We start from the raw sequence: 18582 nt of genomic DNA on the forward strand, positions 1-18582 counted from the left end.
GGAGGACCGAGCCAATATCGAACGATCATTCGATCAGCCTCCCGGGAATCAATCCAATGAATCAACCTTCACGGCTTAAACAGAGTCGTTCATGGAGATCCCCTCCCCGCTAGAATTAATTGCCTGAATGGACTATGTTGAAGATAACTCAAATTATTGTAAAACCACTCCTATTCGATATTCCCACCATGCCTTTGTAACTAAATGTGCCCTATGTCCCTCCGGTTCCTGTTGCCATTGCTTCCCCGCCCCCGGCTTATCGCCAACTTTAGCCTTCCACTATCGCAAACCTCCTACCGTTGACTCTCTTTCTGTTTTCTATACATACATCTCTCTCCTCCTTATTAATTAATATGCCGCCTATTCCCGGTCGGCCATGGGAGCCCCGAAGAATCATCTGTTACCACCAAACCATCATCCCTGGCGGGCAATACTGCTCCTTGCGCCCGCTGCTCCAAAACAACACGGGGATCACACATATCATCATCGCGGCGTTCCACATCAATGAAAATCCAAACAAGATCACTCTGAACAATGACCCTCCTGAAGACACCTGCCACGACTCCCTGTGGGCGGAAGTGCCGCATCTCCAACAGGCCGGCGTGAAAGTCATGGGCATGTTAGGGGGCGCGGCGCCGGGCTCGTTCGAGCGCCTCGACGGCGACCAGGAGCAATTCGAGCGGTACTACGGCCCGCTACTGGCAGTCATTCGGCGCCATGGACTCGAAGGCCTAGATCTCGATGTCGAAGAGGAAATGTCTCTGTCCGGCATCATCCGGCTGATCGATCGCCTGAAGGCTGATCTGGGCGACTCATTTATCATCACCCTCGCACCGGTCGCGGCAGCTTTACTGGGGTTAGGCAATCTCTCGGGGTTCGACTATCGCGAGCTCGAGCAGGCTCGCGCCTCAAAGATTAGCTGGTACAACACCCAGTTCTACAACGGCTGGGGTCCCGCTGATGATCCGCGCTTGTACGCCATGATGATTGCGCAGGGCTGGGCGCCGCGGCGGGTGGTGCTTGGGCTGTTAACGAACCCGGGTAATGGCTCCCAGGGCTACGTGCCGGGGGAGAAGCTCGGGCCGATCCTGGCAGTACTGATTGAGCAGTTCCCGACGTTTGGCGGGGTTATGGGCTGGGAGTACTACAATGCCCTGCCGGGGAAACGAGAGAAGCCGTGGCATTGGGCGACGGAGATGTGTCTGAATATGGGCATGAAAGACGTGGTTGTTGCCGCAAGACAGGTCCTGACGGAGGGGCCGATGGCGGACAGTCTGGCGAATCTACTGCGAGACATGATGAACCAAGGGCAGGGCTCATAGATACATGGGATCTAGGCAGTATAAATACCCTCACGTTTTCCTTCCATCTCCTTCTTCCATCATTGCATTGCTCTGTGGGAAGCATAATTTTGGTCGATCTTCCAAAATTTATGCTTCCCATAGAGCAATGCAAACACCTTTTCCATCGGCTCTTCGAGCAGCCGCTTCGCTTGCTCCAGTCGGTGCGGCTCCTGCATTGGAGCTCCATCTGGCTCCTCACTGCTACGCCTTTGTGGAATAAGGCGTCAGATATGTGTAAGTATTTGGGCCAAGTCCAATGCCTGTCAGGTTTAGTTCTAGGATAGCTCTAGGTCGTTCAAATTTAACATTTCACTACTTTTGAAAAACAAAAAGTGGTTTCAATAATAATCTTTCTCCTCCTTACTAGCGCAGCATCTGCCCAGCGATGGCTGACCATAGTTATACCCCCGATTTGTTCTGACTGTGAAGAAGTAGAAGTGGATCAACCCGGAGAATGAATGATGTCATGGTCGCCAGGCAAAACAAACGACGACCTACAAGGATTCCTTCTGCAACACACGCGCCAGAACGGGCTCGGAGTGTATCCAAGGACCTGGGATAATTCTTGCAGATGTCCAGCAATTAGCCGAATTGTAACAATGACCTCCTGGCGGCGAGTCACGGCGGCTACCAGCTCGGCGACCCTCCGACTGATAGCCTTTATTTTTCTGCGCTGGGTACGTCCGCACCAACCTCCGGTCATTTGTGATCATTGCTGACCATACACTCCAGATTCCTGGCCATCACTTTGTTCCGATTGTCTTCACCTCGTTAGCAGTGTATCTCTCGACTCTCTTCTCGCTGCTCCGAGACGACGGAGTCCAGGATCGCCGCAAGGAGAAACCTCGCAAACGCACTTCCAGTATGTCAACTCATTTCTGCAACTGATGTTCTCATATTAATTGAAGTCGTGCAGAATTGCCACCGTCATCTGTTCCGGCTAAAACCAGTGAATCCGCACTGAAAACACTGTTGACGGGCCTGCCTTCAGCTCGATCCCCGGCGCTGACATGGACGACTGCCCTGATCAACGTGCTACTGGCATTACTGACTCTGGACTTCTTAATCCGGGGATTTGTTCTCTATCCATCCAACGACGTGGCCTTTGCGCGCATCGGCTATATCTCCCCAACCACAGCCAACCTGCTCCTTCGTGAGCCGGACCCAGCCCAATGGCCCGTGGTGATCTCCTACCAAGAAGAGACTGCCCAAAAATGGGTGGAAGAGGGCAAAGTCTACAAGCTGGACGATAGCACCGACTTCACTGCTGCCGTGACGCTCAAGAAGCTGAAGCCAGTCACGCACTACCGCTACTCGTTGTCCAACAACAAGACTGGCTCCTTCGTCACATCCCCGGAACCAGGCTCTTCCGCCGCTACGCGAATGAGCTTCGTTACATCCAGTTGCCTAAAACCAAATTTCCCATACAACATCTTATCTCATCCGCTGCGCGTCCCGGGCGTCGAGCAGATGAGCGCAGCCATTAGCAAGCTACCCGCTCTCCTCCGGCCAGCATTTATGCTGTTCCTCGGTGACTTCATCTACATCGACGTGCCCTTCCGTTTTGGCTCTTCCATGTCCCACTACCGCAGCGAGTACCGCCGCATATACTCCTCCCCATCCTGGACCATCACCCAAGCAGCCAACCAACCCCGCGCCCTCGACCTCCCCTGGATCCACACGCTAGATGACCACGAGATCGAGAACGACTGGTCCGCCGGAAACAAGACGGCGCCGTATCCCGCTGCCGCAGACCCCTTCATTCACTACCATGTGCGTGCGAACCCGCCCATCCCGCGGAATGCCTTCGCGCCACCGGACGAGGTCACATACTTCTCTTTCGTGAATGGCCCGGCCTCGTTCTTTATGTTGGACACGCGGACGTACCGCTCCGAACCGGCGCAGGAGAACTCTACCATCCTGGGCTCGGCACAGCTCCAGTCTCTCCTTGCATACCTGTCTGCACCGGAACCGGCGGGTGTGCGCTGGAAATTTGTCGCCTCTAGCGTTCCATTCACCAAGAACTGGCACGTCGGCACGACAGATACGTGGGGCGGGTTCCTGGACGAGCGCCGCGCGGTCTTCGAGGCAATGTGGCGTGCAGAGCGCGAGCTCGGCATCCGCGTCGTGCTTCTCAGCGGCGACCGCCATGAATTCGGGGCTACGCGCTTTCTAGATCCATCGCTGGATAACCTCGCTCCCTCGGATTTTGCGGAGGGCGCCGGGGTAGGTATCCATGAGTTCAGCGTCGGTCCGCTGAGCATGTTCTACCTCCCAATTCGGTCGTATTACCAAACAGACGACCAGGATGTGGCGATCAAGTATGCTCCCAATGGGAACAGTAAGTTCGGATTGATTGATATTGAAGATGGTCTTGATGAGTTGGGCTCGGAATCTGGTTCTGTGCGCGCCTCCGTGCTCACGTACTCGCTTTACGTCGATGGGGATGTCGTTTGGAAGTATCAGCTCAGCGTGCCGCTTGATCATCGCGGAGCCGATGCTACTGTTGCTAACTCTGCTTTACCATTTCCACCTGGTAAGGTGCTGGAGGATCATGTTTTGCCCGCGGGATGGGTTTTGCTTGCTAAGAATGCCATTGGGAGAGCAGAGGAGTTGGGGAAGTGTACGGCGCTGAAGGCGACAGCTCTATACAATGATTTGCTAGAAAAGATGCGAAAGACGGAGCGACTGGACTAGATGGATGGATGCGAGATAATCACAATTCAGCATATGATTTGTTGGCATGTACCGGGGTTAGGGTAAAGCCGCGAGGTATATCGAGAGTTGTAAGATACACGGAATATACGAGACAGAGAAGAGAAAACGCCATCAACACCGGACCAGATGCAAAGCGAGAGGAGCCAGAGACCGAGAAAGGAAACTACCGTCCTCGTCCACGGCCACCACCACCACCACCTCCGGCTCCTCCACCGCCCATCATTCCGCCCATCTGGCTCATCAAGCTCTGCATATCCATACCACCGAGTCCAGGCATGCCGCCACCACCACCCTGACCACCGCCCATCATCTGCATCATCTTGGCCATGTCACCCATGCCAGGCATACCGCCGAATCCACCGGCACCGGCACCACCCATGGCAGCCATCCGTTTCTGCATAGCCGCAAGCTGCTGGTCCTTGTTTCCGCCCTTGAGCATGTTCTGTGCGCGCTGCATCTGCTTCTTCTGGCCGCCGACACGCTTGGCCATACCGGCCATCATGCGGTGCTGCGAAAGTAAATCTTCCACCTCACGCACGCTGGTGCCGCTGCCGTGGGCGATGCGAACCATGCGGCTCGGCTTCTCAACGAAGAACTTGCCGTCGCTGTCGAGCTCGGCAGCGGTCATGCTATCGAAAATGTAGACCATTCGCTTGAGCTTCATGGTGCCATCTTCGTCGTCGAGGCCGGCAGTCAGATTCGACAGACCCGGGATCATGCCGGAGAGCTTCGATAGTGGGCCCATCTTCATGATGGAGGTGATGTTCTCCCGGAAATCGCGGATGGTATAGATGCCTTCTGCAATGTGCTTATAGGTCTCCTTCGTCGCGGCCGAATCTCTCGTTACGGACTGCACGTGCTCAATGAGTCCGGCGACATCACCCATTCCCAAGAGCTTCTGCACAAATGCGCGAGGCTCGAACCGCTCCAGATCCATGAGGTGCTCACCCGTTCCCAAGTAGATGATAGGCGTATGCGTCGCCGCAACAGCAGAGATGGCACCACCACCAGCCGCATGCCCGTCCGTCTTGGTGATAATAATGGCACCAAAGTCAGCCGTAGCCTTGAACGCGGCGGACTGCGCCTCGGCGGCCTGACCGATTGTGCTGTCGAGAACGAGAATAGTCTGGTCTGGTGTCACGGCCGTCTGAATCTGCGTCATCTCCGTGAATAGTTCCTCCTCCTGCCGATGCCGACCACTCGTATCGACAATGATGATATCAAACCGCTCCTTCTTAAACTTCGCAACACCCTCGGCTGCAACGAGGGCCGGATCAGTCTGTGTCAGACTACCGTAGTAAGGAATCTTCGCCTTGGTCGCATTCTGCTTCAACTGGTCAAAGGCACCAGCACGGAAAGTATCCGCACAGACAAGCGCCGTCTTGAAGCCGCGCATCTGGTAGTGGCGCGCCAACTTGGTACATGTCGTCGTCTTACCCGCGCCCTGCAAACCGACGAACATGATCACATTGGAACGGCCCTTCTTCGGCCGGAAGGGCTCAGCATGCGGATCCACCAGCGCCACCAGCTCATCGAAGACGGTCTTCTGGATCAGTCGCTTCTTGTTCACGGCGGATGGGAGTTGGGAGAAATTGACGCTGGCTTTGATCGATTTGCGCAGAGTCCCCACAAGGCGCACATTGACGTCGGCGGAGAGTAGGGCAGAGCAGATCTCTTTGAGCATGTCATCGAATGCCTAGGAGGCGAGAGTTAGTGTGGCCGCATTAAACATCCGTAAATGCACGTACCTTCTCATCGAGGTTACTTGACCGCGTCAGGTCATTGACGGCGGAGTTGATGCGCCGCCCCAGATCCTGAAGAACCATGACTGCGGTGTATGTGTTTGAGCGTGTGAATTGTTGACGAAGAAGAGGAGGAAGAAGTGAAGTGTGTCCGTAGTTAGTGTGGAGGGGGAAGGCGAAAGCGTGGAGGCCAATTGGGGAGCCGGCACTCTGACCGCCTTCACCGCCTAGAAAAAAAAGTTGGAAAATCAGTTTGACTTGATTGATGCCCTCACTTCTTCACTTTTGACATTGTTTGACAATGCCTCCCCCCACTTCCAAAAAACGCAAAGTCCTCGATGGCCTGAAGGGCAAAACAGGCCGCCCCAAGAAGTTCCGCAAGCAAGCCCAGTATCACAGTTCCGACGAGGATGAAGAAGATGCCGATTTCCCTGCCGTCTCTCTAGCCGATTCGGATGAAGAGGAGGATGGTGGTGTGGCCGTCAATCCCTCGACAGCTGCCCAGCCTTCCAAGAAAAAGCAATCAAAGTCTGCGCCTGCGCCACAACAACAATCCGACGAAAGCTCCAGCGACGGAGCAGAGGAGGAAGAAGAAGAAGAGGAAGAGGACGCAGAAGTTGAGGACGACGAAGCATCAGGGGAAGACGACTCGTCTGGCTCTGAATCATTGGCCACAGGGGCGAATCGCAAATCCGTTTCAAAGCGCAACGACCCTACCGCATTCTCCACCTCCATTTCCAAGATCCTGTCTACGAAACTTCCTACAGCTGCGCGGGCCGACCCCGTCCTCTCACGAAGCAGAAATGCCGCCCAAACGAGCAGCGATTTGGCAAATGAAAAGCTCGACCAACAGGCACGAGCGAAGCTGCGCGCTGAGAAGAAAGAAGAGCTGGATCGGGGCCGTGTGCGTGACGTGATGGGCATCGAAAGAGGCATGACTGGCGCCGTGACGGAGGAGGAGAAGCGTCTACGCAAGATGGCCCAGCGTGGTGTGGTCAAGCTGTTCAATGCTGTCCGCGCTGCCCAGGTCCGTGGCGAGGAGGCCGCCAAGGACGAGCGCCAGAAGGGGACTGTTGGTATGGGAGAGCGGGAGAAGGCCGTCAACGAGGTCAGCAAGCAAGGGTTCCTGGATTTGATCAATGGGAAAAAGGGAAAGCCGTTGAATATCGAGGAGGCATAATCCAATAATGTTCTCTCATGGCATGTTTCCGGCGTTCATGGATATAATTGCTTGTGACATAGTACAGGAGATTTTTCATTCATTCACGATCTTTGCGCAAATCTGCTAGACGCGTGATCAGATACAGTACAGAGTCCGTATAGACTATAAGATTTTTCTAGTTGCTGTCCCTCCCTTATTTGCCCTCAAAGTCGCTCGCCTGCAAATTCCGCGTCATGGCGGGCAACCGCACGACCAGCCCGTCCAGCTCTTTGTTCATGAGGACCTGGCAGCCCAGTCGAGAGGTCTCCGTTAGCCCAAAGGCCAGGTCCAGCATGTCGTTCTCATCATCGGAGGGCTCTTCCATCTTGTCGAACATGTCGGGATCTTCCACGACAACATGGCACGTCGAGCAGGCGCAGGAACCACCGCAGGCACCTATCATAGGTTAGAAACTGTATATCATCCGAAATGCCTTCAGCGTACCTTCCATCTCCAGATCATTTGCTTGCGCAATGTCTAGTAGATTGTCGCCTTCCGCAACCTGAAGGTCGATCCTCGTGCCGTCCTTATCGATGAAGGATACATTGATCCTGTGAATCATTAATAACCCGCGAAACACAGCATTCCTGGGGATCCTTACTCCTCACCGGGCTTCGGCGGTGTAATGTGACCGTGGGAAGACTGTGCAGACGCCGTGAACGAGCGCCGGGCTGGCCACGACGGCTGGAGGGTTTTGCGCGGACTGGACCGGGTTGCCGCCGGCCATGATGGTGTCGAGTGACTCAGGAATCTCCGAGACGGAGCCAAACAATGTGTGGGTTTCGCATGGCTTAATTGCAAGCCGACTTCTCGCCAGAAGGCCATTGTGTAGTTATAGAAAGGAGAAAGAAAGAAGAGCTGACGGGCCAGGCGGAGGAGAGGCTATGAGTGAATGTCCATTGGCTGCGGGAGGAAAAAAAGCTCGGACAAACCGGACAAACAAACGGCCCAACCTCTTTTTATCCCCGACCCTCTTCTTCTCTCTCTCTTCATCTCTTATTCCGCCTCCCCTTCTTGCCAACCCATCATGTCTCGCGAAGGGATCAATCCCTTGCGGCCCTACTATATCCCTCCCTCCGGTCTATCGCCCGCCAACGCCCCGACCGAGGTGACGTCGGCGTCATCAACCCAGGTCTTTGGCAGCACGGCGCGCGACCTCGTCCCGGACTTGGACTATGGCGACTACCTCGACTCGTCATCGTCCGTGTCCGACTGGGCTCGAGATGTGCTAAATCGGGCAATCCTTCGTTATACACACGTCCTGACGGCGCAGCCCTTCGATGTCGCCAAAACGATTCTGCAGGTGTACGTCGCACCTGATGCAGCGGACGAGTGGGAGTCCGATCCGAGGTCCACCCAAGGCTCTCGACCCGGTGATTACGACTCGGTATGGTCTGATCAGCATGCTGGTATCGCGCAGAGACTAACATTTGCTCGCAGGACCCCGAATCGTCTGATGATGAGAGCAGTTACTTCACCTCTGGTGCGCCATCAACACCATCACGGACCCCGCGGTCTCGCCGGGCACGGCACCGCATCACCGACCGCAGCGGCTATATTCGACCGGACTCGGCCTCGTCTCCCAAACATGCGTTGACGATCCGGAACCCCAACTCCTTGATGGAGGTGCTTTCCCAGCTCTGGACCAGCGGCGGACCAAGCTCCCCCTGGAAGGCCTCCAACGCCACATTTATCTACTCGCTCCTCCTGCCCACCCTCAACACATTCATCCGCAGTCTTTTGTCCGCCATCGTGGGTCTTCCGGAGGAGGACATCTCATCGTCCATGGCAGCCGACATCCTGACTGCGGCCTCGCCCATGGCAACACTCATCCTTTCTTTCATTTCATCCTCGCTCTCCGCCATGCTCCTCTCCCCAATCGACACGGCGCGCACATTCCTAATGCTCACGCCGGCCACACACGGGCCCCGGTCACTCATCCGCGCCATCCGCCAGCTCCCCACCCCCAACTGTACCATCCCGCCGCACCTCGTCCCCATTACCATCCTACACTCCAGTCTACCGAATTTCATCACCACCTCGACCCCGCTCATCCTCAAATCCTACCTATCAATTGACCCCCTCCTCCACCCGTCTATGTGGAATCTCTTCGCCTTCCTCAGCTCCGGTCTCGAGCTCGCCGTGCGATTCCCCCTCGAGACCGTCCTCCGCCGCGCCCAGATCGCCACATACACCTCGCTGAGTCTACGCCAGAAATCCGCCGGCGGCAGCATTCGCAGTGCCTCGTTTGACGCATCAGACGTTGAGACTATCATCCCCACCCCGCGTACCTACCGTGGCATTGTTGGAACTATGTGGCACATAGTCCACGAGGAGGGCGTCAGTGTCAACCCGTCCGAGGCTGCGCGCGCACACGAGCTTCTCGGCAGACCTGCGCCGCAGCACCTTCAGAAACGCCAGCAGGGACAAGGCATCGGGGGCCTGTATCGTGGCTGGCGTGTTGGGATGTGGGGGATTGCTGGCATTTGGGGCGCCAGCCTGCTCGGCGGGATGGCCGGTGGCAGTGAAGAAGAAGTCACAATGAAAGGCGGACATGGCCGCTCCAGCGGTGGCCGCTTTTGATCAGACTTTTGTATAAACCCTAATTCGTTCTTTTCGGGAACATCAGTGAGAGAGTGGTGAGCATATTTGTTTTCCGATTGGTTCCTACCCGTCTTCGTTCTGCAGAGAAAAAGCACGTTTGCGCTTTTCTCGTGTATCCCGATGTCGGGAGGATTGGGAGATGTGGTCCTCGGCCTGTCACGCCGCTCATGTATTGTTTTCCCTATGTCTCTCTTTCTTATACCCCCTGAATTGGATGCGTGTATCTATCTCTGTATATAATAGAAATCTCTCTCCCTTCTCCTTTCTCCAAGCGCTATTCCCTCACTCCAAGTCCTTTTGGACCATAAGAATACCGTAGAGACATGTACTTAATATCATTTCATTCATGCAAATCACATTGTATACATGACAAATAAAACAAAAGACGCCGCTAAGACCAGACCATCTGTCTAAGGGGCCAAACCAGTAGAATCACCACAGAACGGGTCACCGACCATGTTCATATCGGTCAGGATTGGTATGAGAAACAAGGGAAACAATGATGCTTTTTGAGGGACAAATGTAACGGGCGTGTTGTGTTGGATGTTCAAAGAAACGAGGTTCAATGTAGGATGTAGAAGAATAATGAGACACGACCGTCTGATAGAGCAGGGATGGTCGATGTGTGGGTATCAAAAAAAGCTTGACCAAGAAATGGACAAGCTCAGGAGAAAGAAAAAGAAAAGGAAACGACAAGCTCTATTTCTCAGCAAATCGCCGGTCAAAGTAGCGTAGCACACCCATCACGCTAGCAGCCTCGACCTCCATCGCAGCGCGATCGCGGCCATCTGGTGCCACGGGGAGATCGCGTGGGTGAGGAAGAGTATTCAGCTTAGGCAGCCAAGTGGAAATGTCATCGCTGGCACGCGAGAAATTCGGGTGTCGGGAAAGAGTTGTGAATGCGTCCGCACAGGTCAGGGTTAGGGATGGCGAAGCGGACTTGGGAGCGGCAGAGAGCGCAGGGATGGGCCCGAGGTTGTTACGGTTGGTGGTCGTGGTGGCGGGGGCATTGCTGCCGCGGGACATGCAACAGCCGCCGTCGGCTCCCTTTCCGCCGCAGCAGCCTCCTCCCGTTGGAGTTCCGCTCGCTGACCGGGAGGCTGCCAGCGTTTTGCAAAAAAGGGTGCTGCGCGGGTCAGCGAGGCACTGGGCGCAGGTACCGGGGCCGTTGGCGCAGGGGTGGGTTGCTTGGCTGATTGGTGGGAGGGTGACTTCGGAGCGGACGTCACCGTCTGATGGGGGAGGTGTGAACTGGGAGAGAGACTGAATGGGTGCGAGACGTGGGTTCTCGAAGGAGCTGCGCCGGCCGCGAGGCTGTTCCTGTGCGGCCATTTCAGCGCAGATGCATGGCGTGCCGTCCTGGCAGAACCCGCAGGGGTCGACGGGTGGCGAAGATGTATTGTTGTTATTGTTGGAGTGGGAGTTGTTAGATCCTGAGTTTGTTTGAGCAGGAGCAGCGGCAAAGCGAGATGTAAAATCAATCTCCATCTCCTCCGGGTCCGGCTTGATGTCGGGCGCGGCGTTGGCATTACCCACACCGTGAGGCCGGTGCTTCGAGTGAGAGGACTCGTGCGAGTCAATCGGCATGGCAAACGCATCTTCAATACACTGGCAGTGTGTCGACGAGCAGTTACTGCACCCCAACGGGACGTTCTCTTGTCCTCCTTTCCTGTTGTGGTCAGGGCTGGTTGGCTGCACATCTTCCATGCGGGAGCTCCGCGTCGAAGGACGCGACCGCGGCGGCAAAGGCACAGAGTCTGGTATGGCCGAGGATTTTCCGGCATTGGGGACGGTGATGGAGGAGCGGAATTCTTTCACGAGAGTCTCCTTGGCGCTTCGTTCGATGGACACTTCCTTCTCCAAAGCATGGGATCGATCCCGCCACCAATTCATTTCCTCACGGCACTGTTCCACCTCTCGCGACAGATTGCCAATCTGCTCATTTAATCCGGCCACACGATTATCATGGTCGTCTTCGATCTCTTTGATCTGTTCCTCAAGTTCGCAGACACGGGCAGCACGGCGTTCGCGGAATGCCCTCTGAGCCGCCCGATTCTGGGCTTTACGCTTGGTGGGCGGCGTGTCCGTGGCCGGCTTCCGGCCTGGCTTGGGGCGGGGTGGAATCACCCATTCTTTAGACGTTACCGAGCCGGGAGTGGTCACTCCCGGCGAGGGTGCTGCCGATGGTGCCCTGGAGGCTAAAGAGGGCGCCGGTGCGAGGGCCAATGGTGGGGGTGCCCCGGCCACTGGAGCAGGCGTGATGGACACGCCTGTAGTGGCCATGACTGTAATAATGTCCTATGGCCGTAACAGTTGCTGGATTATGGTCAGCACGGAGGGGTTGGAATGGGTGGTGGGTGAGTCGGGCGGACGCACGATGCGGTCGGTCACTTTCGGAAATGGGCTCGGACGGCCGGCAAGCGAGTAGCCGCACAGAAAGCAGCAGGGGAGAATACTCTAGGAACCCTCTGCAAATTCTGCTAGGCAGGAGTATAGCCTTACAGATAATAAGGGGGGAAGCCGAAAAAAAGAACGATGTGAGGGAAAACCGAAAGTCAAAGAAGTCGGGGGGAGGAATGAGAGAATTATCAGATCGTTGCGCTTATCAGATCTTTTAGTTTGGGAGGAAAAGGAGCGGGCGAATGGATGGTCCGGTTTCGGCCGTCGTCCTAACCCTATCCACAAGGAGTGGATGCCTCAGTATTAGAACTCCTCAGCCTTAGAACTACAATGCCATCACCATTACCCATCTATTATTCTCATTAGCTCCTACAGCGGACTTGGTCGGCTGCCTCCCACCCATGGAAGGCAGCCCTCCTAACCACTCCTAACAAACCCCCTTGGCTCCGATCTCCGCTCCATTACTGAATAGAAATGACCCCCAGCCAATCATGACGACCCGGCTGGCCCCAAAAGTTCTCCCCAATGGCAATTCGTCCACGGTGAGAGGATGGATCGACAGCGCCGAGAAAATCCATGTAGTCGGCAGACCCTAATTCCGGTGCTTATCAGATCGTAAGACTTACTCCTTCGGGCCATCGAGCGGATTGTGATCCACTTCTTGCGGATCAATGATGCTGGAAGGCACAAATGGCGTCCTTACGACCTTAGGGACCTTTGGGTCTCTGAAGTCACTTTCGGTTTCTCGTGGTGGATTGGCTTGGCCTCCCTCCTCCCAAAGCAGATCTTTTTTCTTTTATCAATCAGTGGGGATATGAGCCTTTTCTGCTCATCTCCACGCCGAATAACGGACCAAAATGTGCTCACACGGGCCGATTAGGAAATAGAAATGACGCCATTTGTGTTGTTGGTGATCTTGGCTGTTTGCTGGTCATAGTTAGGGTCAAGCTTTTGCCGATTTCTTAGTCCCTGTCTGAGAGTTGTGGTCCTTTGGTGGCAATTTAAGTGGAGGAGGATTCGCTCAGTTCGGTGATCTCGTCGGTACCTACTTTGCGAGTTTGAGTCAGTCTGGTCACCTTCTTTCACGGAGCCCTCGGCTGAAGCACTCGGCTGGCTGCTAGTAAATCAGCCTTAGAAGGAATCTCTCTGAGACTGGTTTAGCTACACCATGTAAAGGCCCTAGTAGGATGTCAGAGAATTGTTGATTCATGCTTCCCGCTATACTATTCTGCTCCTCTTTCCCCTGTTCACGTTTAACGGTTAGATATTTATTTACTTCTAGACCCCTCCAAACCTACTACTTATATTTTGTGGGACCTGATCTTACTGATTCCTACATATACCATACAACGAGTTTATAGTCGATCAATATTGATCATGTTTATAGTCGATCCCAGACTGGCGTAGGACCTGTGATGGACTTGCCCGTTTCGGCAGCCCTTATCTTTGTCCTTATCGATAAGCCAACCCCAACCTCCTTGCTTTCCCCTCACGACCAACCTTCAACATGTTCTCTCCTCTAAACATACACTTGTACACTCACCCAGCACCTACAACCATGACCAGAAAACCAGCCCCGACTGTTGGCCTCGACCGGCCATGGGCCTCCCAGCTGTCTGCCCAGCTGCCGGATCCTCCAGCTCCCACCGGTGAGGTCCGCCCCGAGGACTACGCGAAACCTTACTGCGACTTCATGACCTCCAACCCGACCATATTCCATGCCGTGAAGTCGTTCTCCAAGCAGCTGGAACAACACGGCTACAAGTATCTCTCCGAGCGCAAGGCCTGGACCTCGGAGTTGAAGCGAGGCGGCAAGTTCTACTGCAGCCGCAATGGCAGCTCACTGATCGCGTTCAATATTGGCCAGGACTACCAGAGCGGCAACGGTATGGGCATCGTGGCTGGTCACGTTGATGCCCTGACAGCCAAGCTGAAGCCCGTCTCCAAGGTGCCCAACAAGGCAGGCTTTGAGCAGCTCGGTGTCGCCCCGTATGCCGGTGGTCTGGGCCCAACTTGGTGGGATCGTGACCTTGGCATTGGCGGCCGGGTTCTGGTTCGCGACCCGGAGTCTGGCAAGGTCGAGATCAAGCTGGTCAAGTTGGATTGGCCAATTGCTCGGATCCCTACTCTGGCACCTCATTTTGGGTCTGTTGCGAATGGACCATTCAACCAGGAGACGCAGATGGTGCCTGTCATTGGTATTGACAACTCGGACCTGTTTGAGCACCAGCCACCGACCGCGTCTTCGGACATTAAGCCAGGGTCCTTTGCTTCCACTCAGCCCGAGAAGCTGGTCAAGATAATCTCCAAGGAGATCGGAGTCACCGACTACAGCACGATTGTCAGCTGGGAGCTGGAGCTATTCGATAGCCAGCCAGCCCAGCTTGGTGGGCTGGAGAAAGACTTCATTTTCGCTGGCCGGATTGACGACAAGCTTTGCTGCTATGCTGCGCAGGAGGCACTTATAGCATCTTCGGACAGCACATCCACCGGCACCGTCAAGATGGTTGGCATGTTTGACGACGAAGAGATTGGAAGCTTGCTGCGACAAGGAGCCCGCTCGAACTTCATGAGCAGCGTCATGGAGCGCATCACCGAGGCCTTTGCCACGGACGCCTACGGTCCCAACCTCTTCTCACAGACCGTGGCCAACAGCTTCCTGGTTTCATCCGATGTCATTCATGCGGTCAACCCCAATTTCCTTAACGTCTATCTGGAGAACCACGCCCCTCGTCTCAACGTTGGTGTGACGGTGTCGGCCGACTCTGATGGCCACATGACGACGGACAGCGTCAGCCTTGCGATCATGAACCGCGTCGCCGACCGCTGCGGCTCAAAGCTGCAGGTTTTCCAAATTCGCAACGATTCGCGCAGCGGCGGTACTATCGGACCTATGACCAGTGCTCGCATTGGTATGCGGGCCATTGACTGCGGTATTCCTCAGCTGAGCATGCACAGCATCCGTGCAACCACGGGGTGCCTCGACCCTGGGTTGGGAGTCAAATTGTTCAAGGGCTTTTTTGATCACTTTGAGGAGGTGGATAAAGAGTTTGCTGATTTCTAAAGCCTGCAAGCTTCGGGCTAGACCTAGACCATGTTGATTTTAGATTTCGTTTGCACGGGTCTCAATTCATAGCGGGCGGCCTAGATTCTTGATTTCTGGGTAGTTAGGATCTGACAATAGCGTAATTTTATGTGCTCTATTGTTTTTTTTTTCTTTTTTTGTGAAATGTGTCTAAATTTGTTTCAAAGGATACAAGAGGCTACCACGCAAAAGAACATTGAAAATGAAAACAAAAAGAACAAACTTTCCGGTTTGAGCAGTTCGTAAGCCTTCCAAAGAGTGTAGTAGTCCAGAAGAGAAACCCAATACAGGATCTCGCCATTCTCCCTGGACACCGGCAACGGTTTGACACAGATCTTTCATTGTAGCATGGGCACGAAGGCCTAGGCAATCATTTGCGACGCGAAGACGATGAGTCCGATGCTCCACAGTGGTCGTCATCCTTCTGCTCATGAACAACAGACATCTTGGTATCGCGGCTCTTTTCATACTTGTACCAGCTGCCTCGGCCATGGTTGAAGTTGCCGCTGGGCGTCAAAGTCAACAACCTCTCCGGGTCACCGGCTCCATACTCCGGGTCCTCGGCTGGTGCACCTAGTGACGCATCGCCATGCCACTGTCCGGAAATGTGCCGCGTTGACATACGATGGGAGTCGTAGGTAGGCTGGCTGCCGTTGAAGCTGCTCATCATGTGCGGGAACAGGCGGGCGAGAAGTGGCTTGAGGGTTGGGAGACAGGCACAGATGATTCCTGTGTTGCATTCAATTGCAGACCAGGATGCCGCACCGACGTTGTCATCTAGTGGTGATATACAGGTTAGCTATTGGTTTGGAAGACGATACGGTACACATACAGGTTGGATCTGAAGAATCTGCGATCTTCTTCAAGGCAGTCAGACGAACGATACTGGTGACGCAGACACTGATAGCCAATACTTGTTAGCTTTCCATATATTAATGCGTGGAGTATAAACTTACAAGCTTCCCAAGGCAAACATAACCATGAGTGCGATCTTCTGTTTCCGCGGTAGATCAATTGCCATCAGCGCCGGGATGGGAATGATCAAAATAGCAAAGTCCGTAGTGATATGCATGCTTGCATTAGAGAACCACAGACCAGGCTTGCTGAGACAAAAGCCCGGGATGGAGCTATCCCAGAATTTGGCGACGGGGACGCAATTCAGGAACGCGCTGATCACGGCCCAGGTCCCGTAGATGCCTAGGATGGCGATCATGACCCAGCAGATGACTCGCATGCGGTGCGTGGGGAACACGCGAAGATATTGCATCAGGATTGACGCTTTGGCGCAGAGAACAGCGGCGTTGTAGAACGGGATGGTGAGCCAGAAGGCCTTTGCTTTTCGGTCAGAATGTAATTGCTGATGGTTGAATCTATATTCACCTTCATTTGTCTCTCTAGGATGTTCGGTGGGATCATTTTTATGTGCATACCCATGCCACTGGTTGCTTCAATGATGTCCAAACCCATGAAGATGAACGAGTTGGTCTGAGCGTTGCTCGTTAGGTTTCATCTGCACGCCGAAGAGAATGGAATGCACTCACCAGCGCAATCACCACCATCCAGTCATTTTTCTCCATGCGTTTCATTAGACTTATACGCGTATACAGTCTCGCGGCGACGAAGCAGCTAGCTAACATCGTGAAGATGATGCTCACAGCCATTTCCTGGGCACCTCGCGAGGACATGTACGGGTGGCCATGATCCCGCTGGAAGAGGCCATCGCGAAGCTGAAGTAAACTCATAGCAGCAATAAACAAAGAGCCAGTAGCAACAGTCTCTTCGCGTTCAAGATCTAGATTGATAGAGTGACAATATCGATCAGAGCCACGCGGCGGACGGAACAACCAATGAAGGATATAGAAATCGTGGTACAAACGAGCGAACGAAGAACAGTCGGCCAAGTCAAGGAAGATAAAAAGGAGAGGGTAGGCGGCCCTTTTTCTTTTCTCTTAATATGATTTCCATGTCCTGGCTCAGGCCCATAAGAAACGCAACTGGGAAACGGTCGGAGCGCAAATCCACAACAGTGCTGTTCCGCGAGCCACCATATGCTTGTGCGAGCAATGATCGCCCCTGCATGCTTACCTTTCCCCCGGGCCGATACTTTCCCTGCAAGACAGGAACCCGGGTTGCGTTGTGGCGTTGCGCAAGGGGCTACGTCGGGGTTTGCCGATTGGGATGAACTCGCCTGCTGCGTGGCCCTATATTTCCTGCAGGGCCCCTGTGTTTATGTGAGAATTGTGGCTGGTTCAGACTGTACTATGAACAGACTATCGCTTCGGAGAATTTGGAAGCATTGCGATTTGGAAGCACTGCAATTTGGAAGCGAAGTATTTATAAGAGAATCCCCCTTCTTTCCATCCGGCGCGCTAATACCACAAGCTTCGGATGACAAAAACAATTGTATCTGCAACAATCTATTATTGATTGAGAGATTGAAAGTTAGTATGGCATGAAATGGCTTCGGACGATATTCTTGCTCCGAGGTGGTTGAACACGACGCATGGGAGGGAGAGAAGAAATGCATCAAGGGTCTGACGCAATTCCGCATCGCTGTGCTTTGCGCCTTGACACACACGACACAATGCTATTCGACAGTTGAAAGTGACATCGAAGATGCATTGACGACGACTGGCGTCCAGGGTGAGCGTGGCCGTCCGGGCCTATTTCACCGGCGACTGGCGCGCCATCTGTCAGATAAAATGATCTATTCTGTACGTTCGGGATCGTTTAGAAGGAGTCGAACCTATTGGTCGAGAGTCTGCGCACGATGATGCGACCCATTATGGGCTACCGGAGACCAGGAACCAGGGATCCTACGAGGATCTGTCATCATTATGCATCAGAAAGCAATAGGCAATGCAGAGTCTATAGATCGGATGATCGACACCGAATCCAGCTCGTTCGTTCTCATCCCTCTCCTGCTGTTACTACGGAGATTAGCAATTAGCGAACCTTCTCCAAATTTGTCATTGTGCTGAAAGTCTATCTGGTGAGTTCAATAGTTATCGCCGAAGTCTCACTTGCCCCATGAGTTCGGGCTGCGTTTAAGCTCCTTCGCACGGACATTTTGCAAGGGATTTTTGTTTCCTCCTTGTTGCCCATAACACAGATCTCCGATCGCATTTCATGTTTCATCTGATTTGTAAAATCTTCATGGAGGATCATCCAACGTTGATTTCGACTCTCCCATTGGATCGGTACCCCTGCCGACAATCGCCTCCTTGCCAAGTGACCTGTACCCCACACCCTAGACGAAGCAATAGGAGGATCTACGTAACCATCCGTCAGGCCGATGATTTGGATTGGAGGATGAGCACGGAGTTCTAGATCCGGTCTTTGCTAGGTCTAAAACACCTACTCTAGACGCTCATACATGATCAGTAATGTTTGCGTCGAATCAATAACGTCATAAGTAAAATTAATTGAATACAAGATGGCAGTGACTAAGAAAGAGTTGGAGGAGATCAAATAGCCACGGTGGAGGGA

The 18582-nt window shown here is 54.0% G+C and overlaps 9 protein-coding genes across 9 annotated transcripts; 5 read left to right on the forward strand and 4 right to left on the reverse strand.

Annotated features, from left to right (window-relative positions):
• Nucleotides 1–353: 353 nt before the first annotated feature.
• On the forward strand, nt 354–1322 carry PFLUO_LOCUS5598 (uncharacterized protein; the record flags this gene model as incomplete). The annotated part of the gene is made up of 1 exon (XM_073783059.1): nt 354–1322. One exon carries the CDS (start codon nt 354–356, stop codon nt 1320–1322), a length of 969 nt encoding a protein of 322 aa, XP_073639652.1.
• Nucleotides 1323–1942: 620 nt separating this feature from the next.
• Nucleotides 1943–4040, forward strand: PFLUO_LOCUS5599 (uncharacterized protein; the record flags this gene model as incomplete). Its single annotated transcript, XM_073783060.1, has 3 exons — nt 1943–2020; nt 2076–2205; nt 2260–4040. The coding sequence occupies 3 exons, from the start codon at nt 1943–1945 to the stop codon at nt 4038–4040; spliced, it is 1989 nt and encodes a 662-aa protein (XP_073639653.1).
• A 184-nt stretch (nt 4041–4224) lies between these two features.
• On the reverse strand, nt 4225–5887 carry PFLUO_LOCUS5600 (Signal recognition particle; the record flags this gene model as incomplete). The annotated part of the gene is made up of 2 exons (XM_073783061.1): nt 4225–5757; nt 5810–5887. 2 exons carry the CDS (start codon nt 5885–5887, stop codon nt 4225–4227), a joined length of 1611 nt encoding a protein of 536 aa, XP_073639654.1.
• Nucleotides 5888–6104: 217 nt separating this feature from the next.
• Nucleotides 6105–6983, forward strand: PFLUO_LOCUS5601 (pre-60S ribosomal particles component; the record flags this gene model as incomplete). The annotated part of the gene is made up of 1 exon (XM_073783062.1): nt 6105–6983. The coding sequence occupies one exon, from the start codon at nt 6105–6107 to the stop codon at nt 6981–6983; it is 879 nt and encodes a 292-aa protein (XP_073639655.1).
• A 175-nt stretch (nt 6984–7158) lies between these two features.
• On the reverse strand, nt 7159–7731 carry PFLUO_LOCUS5602 (mitochondrial matrix iron-sulfur protein; the record flags this gene model as incomplete). The annotated part of the gene is made up of 3 exons (XM_073783063.1): nt 7159–7400; nt 7449–7555; nt 7613–7731. 3 exons carry the CDS (start codon nt 7729–7731, stop codon nt 7159–7161), a joined length of 468 nt encoding a protein of 155 aa, XP_073639656.1.
• Nucleotides 7732–8031: 300 nt separating this feature from the next.
• Nucleotides 8032–9587, forward strand: PFLUO_LOCUS5603 (uncharacterized protein; the record flags this gene model as incomplete). Its single annotated transcript, XM_073783064.1, has 2 exons — nt 8032–8391; nt 8445–9587. The coding sequence occupies 2 exons, from the start codon at nt 8032–8034 to the stop codon at nt 9585–9587; spliced, it is 1503 nt and encodes a 500-aa protein (XP_073639657.1).
• A 720-nt stretch (nt 9588–10307) lies between these two features.
• Nucleotides 10308–11891, reverse strand: PFLUO_LOCUS5604 (uncharacterized protein; the record flags this gene model as incomplete). Its single annotated transcript, XM_073783065.1, has 1 exon — nt 10308–11891. One exon carries the CDS (start codon nt 11889–11891, stop codon nt 10308–10310), a length of 1584 nt encoding a protein of 527 aa, XP_073639658.1.
• Nucleotides 11892–13566: 1675 nt separating this feature from the next.
• On the forward strand, nt 13567–15072 carry PFLUO_LOCUS5605 (vacuolar aminopeptidase 1; the record flags this gene model as incomplete). The annotated part of the gene is made up of 1 exon (XM_073783067.1): nt 13567–15072. The coding sequence occupies one exon, from the start codon at nt 13567–13569 to the stop codon at nt 15070–15072; it is 1506 nt and encodes a 501-aa protein (XP_073639659.1).
• Nucleotides 15073–15463: 391 nt separating this feature from the next.
• On the reverse strand, nt 15464–16835 carry PFLUO_LOCUS5606 (uncharacterized protein; the record flags this gene model as incomplete). Its single annotated transcript, XM_073783068.1, has 5 exons — nt 15464–15870; nt 15926–15993; nt 16050–16423; nt 16474–16578; nt 16635–16835. The coding sequence occupies 5 exons, from the start codon at nt 16833–16835 to the stop codon at nt 15464–15466; spliced, it is 1155 nt and encodes a 384-aa protein (XP_073639660.1).
• Nucleotides 16836–18582: the final 1747 nt, after the last annotated feature.

This window comes from Penicillium psychrofluorescens, assembly GCF_964197705.1.
Source record: "Penicillium psychrofluorescens genome assembly, chromosome: 3".
NCBI classification, from domain to species: Eukaryota; Fungi; Ascomycota; class Eurotiomycetes; order Eurotiales; family Aspergillaceae; genus Penicillium; species Penicillium psychrofluorescens.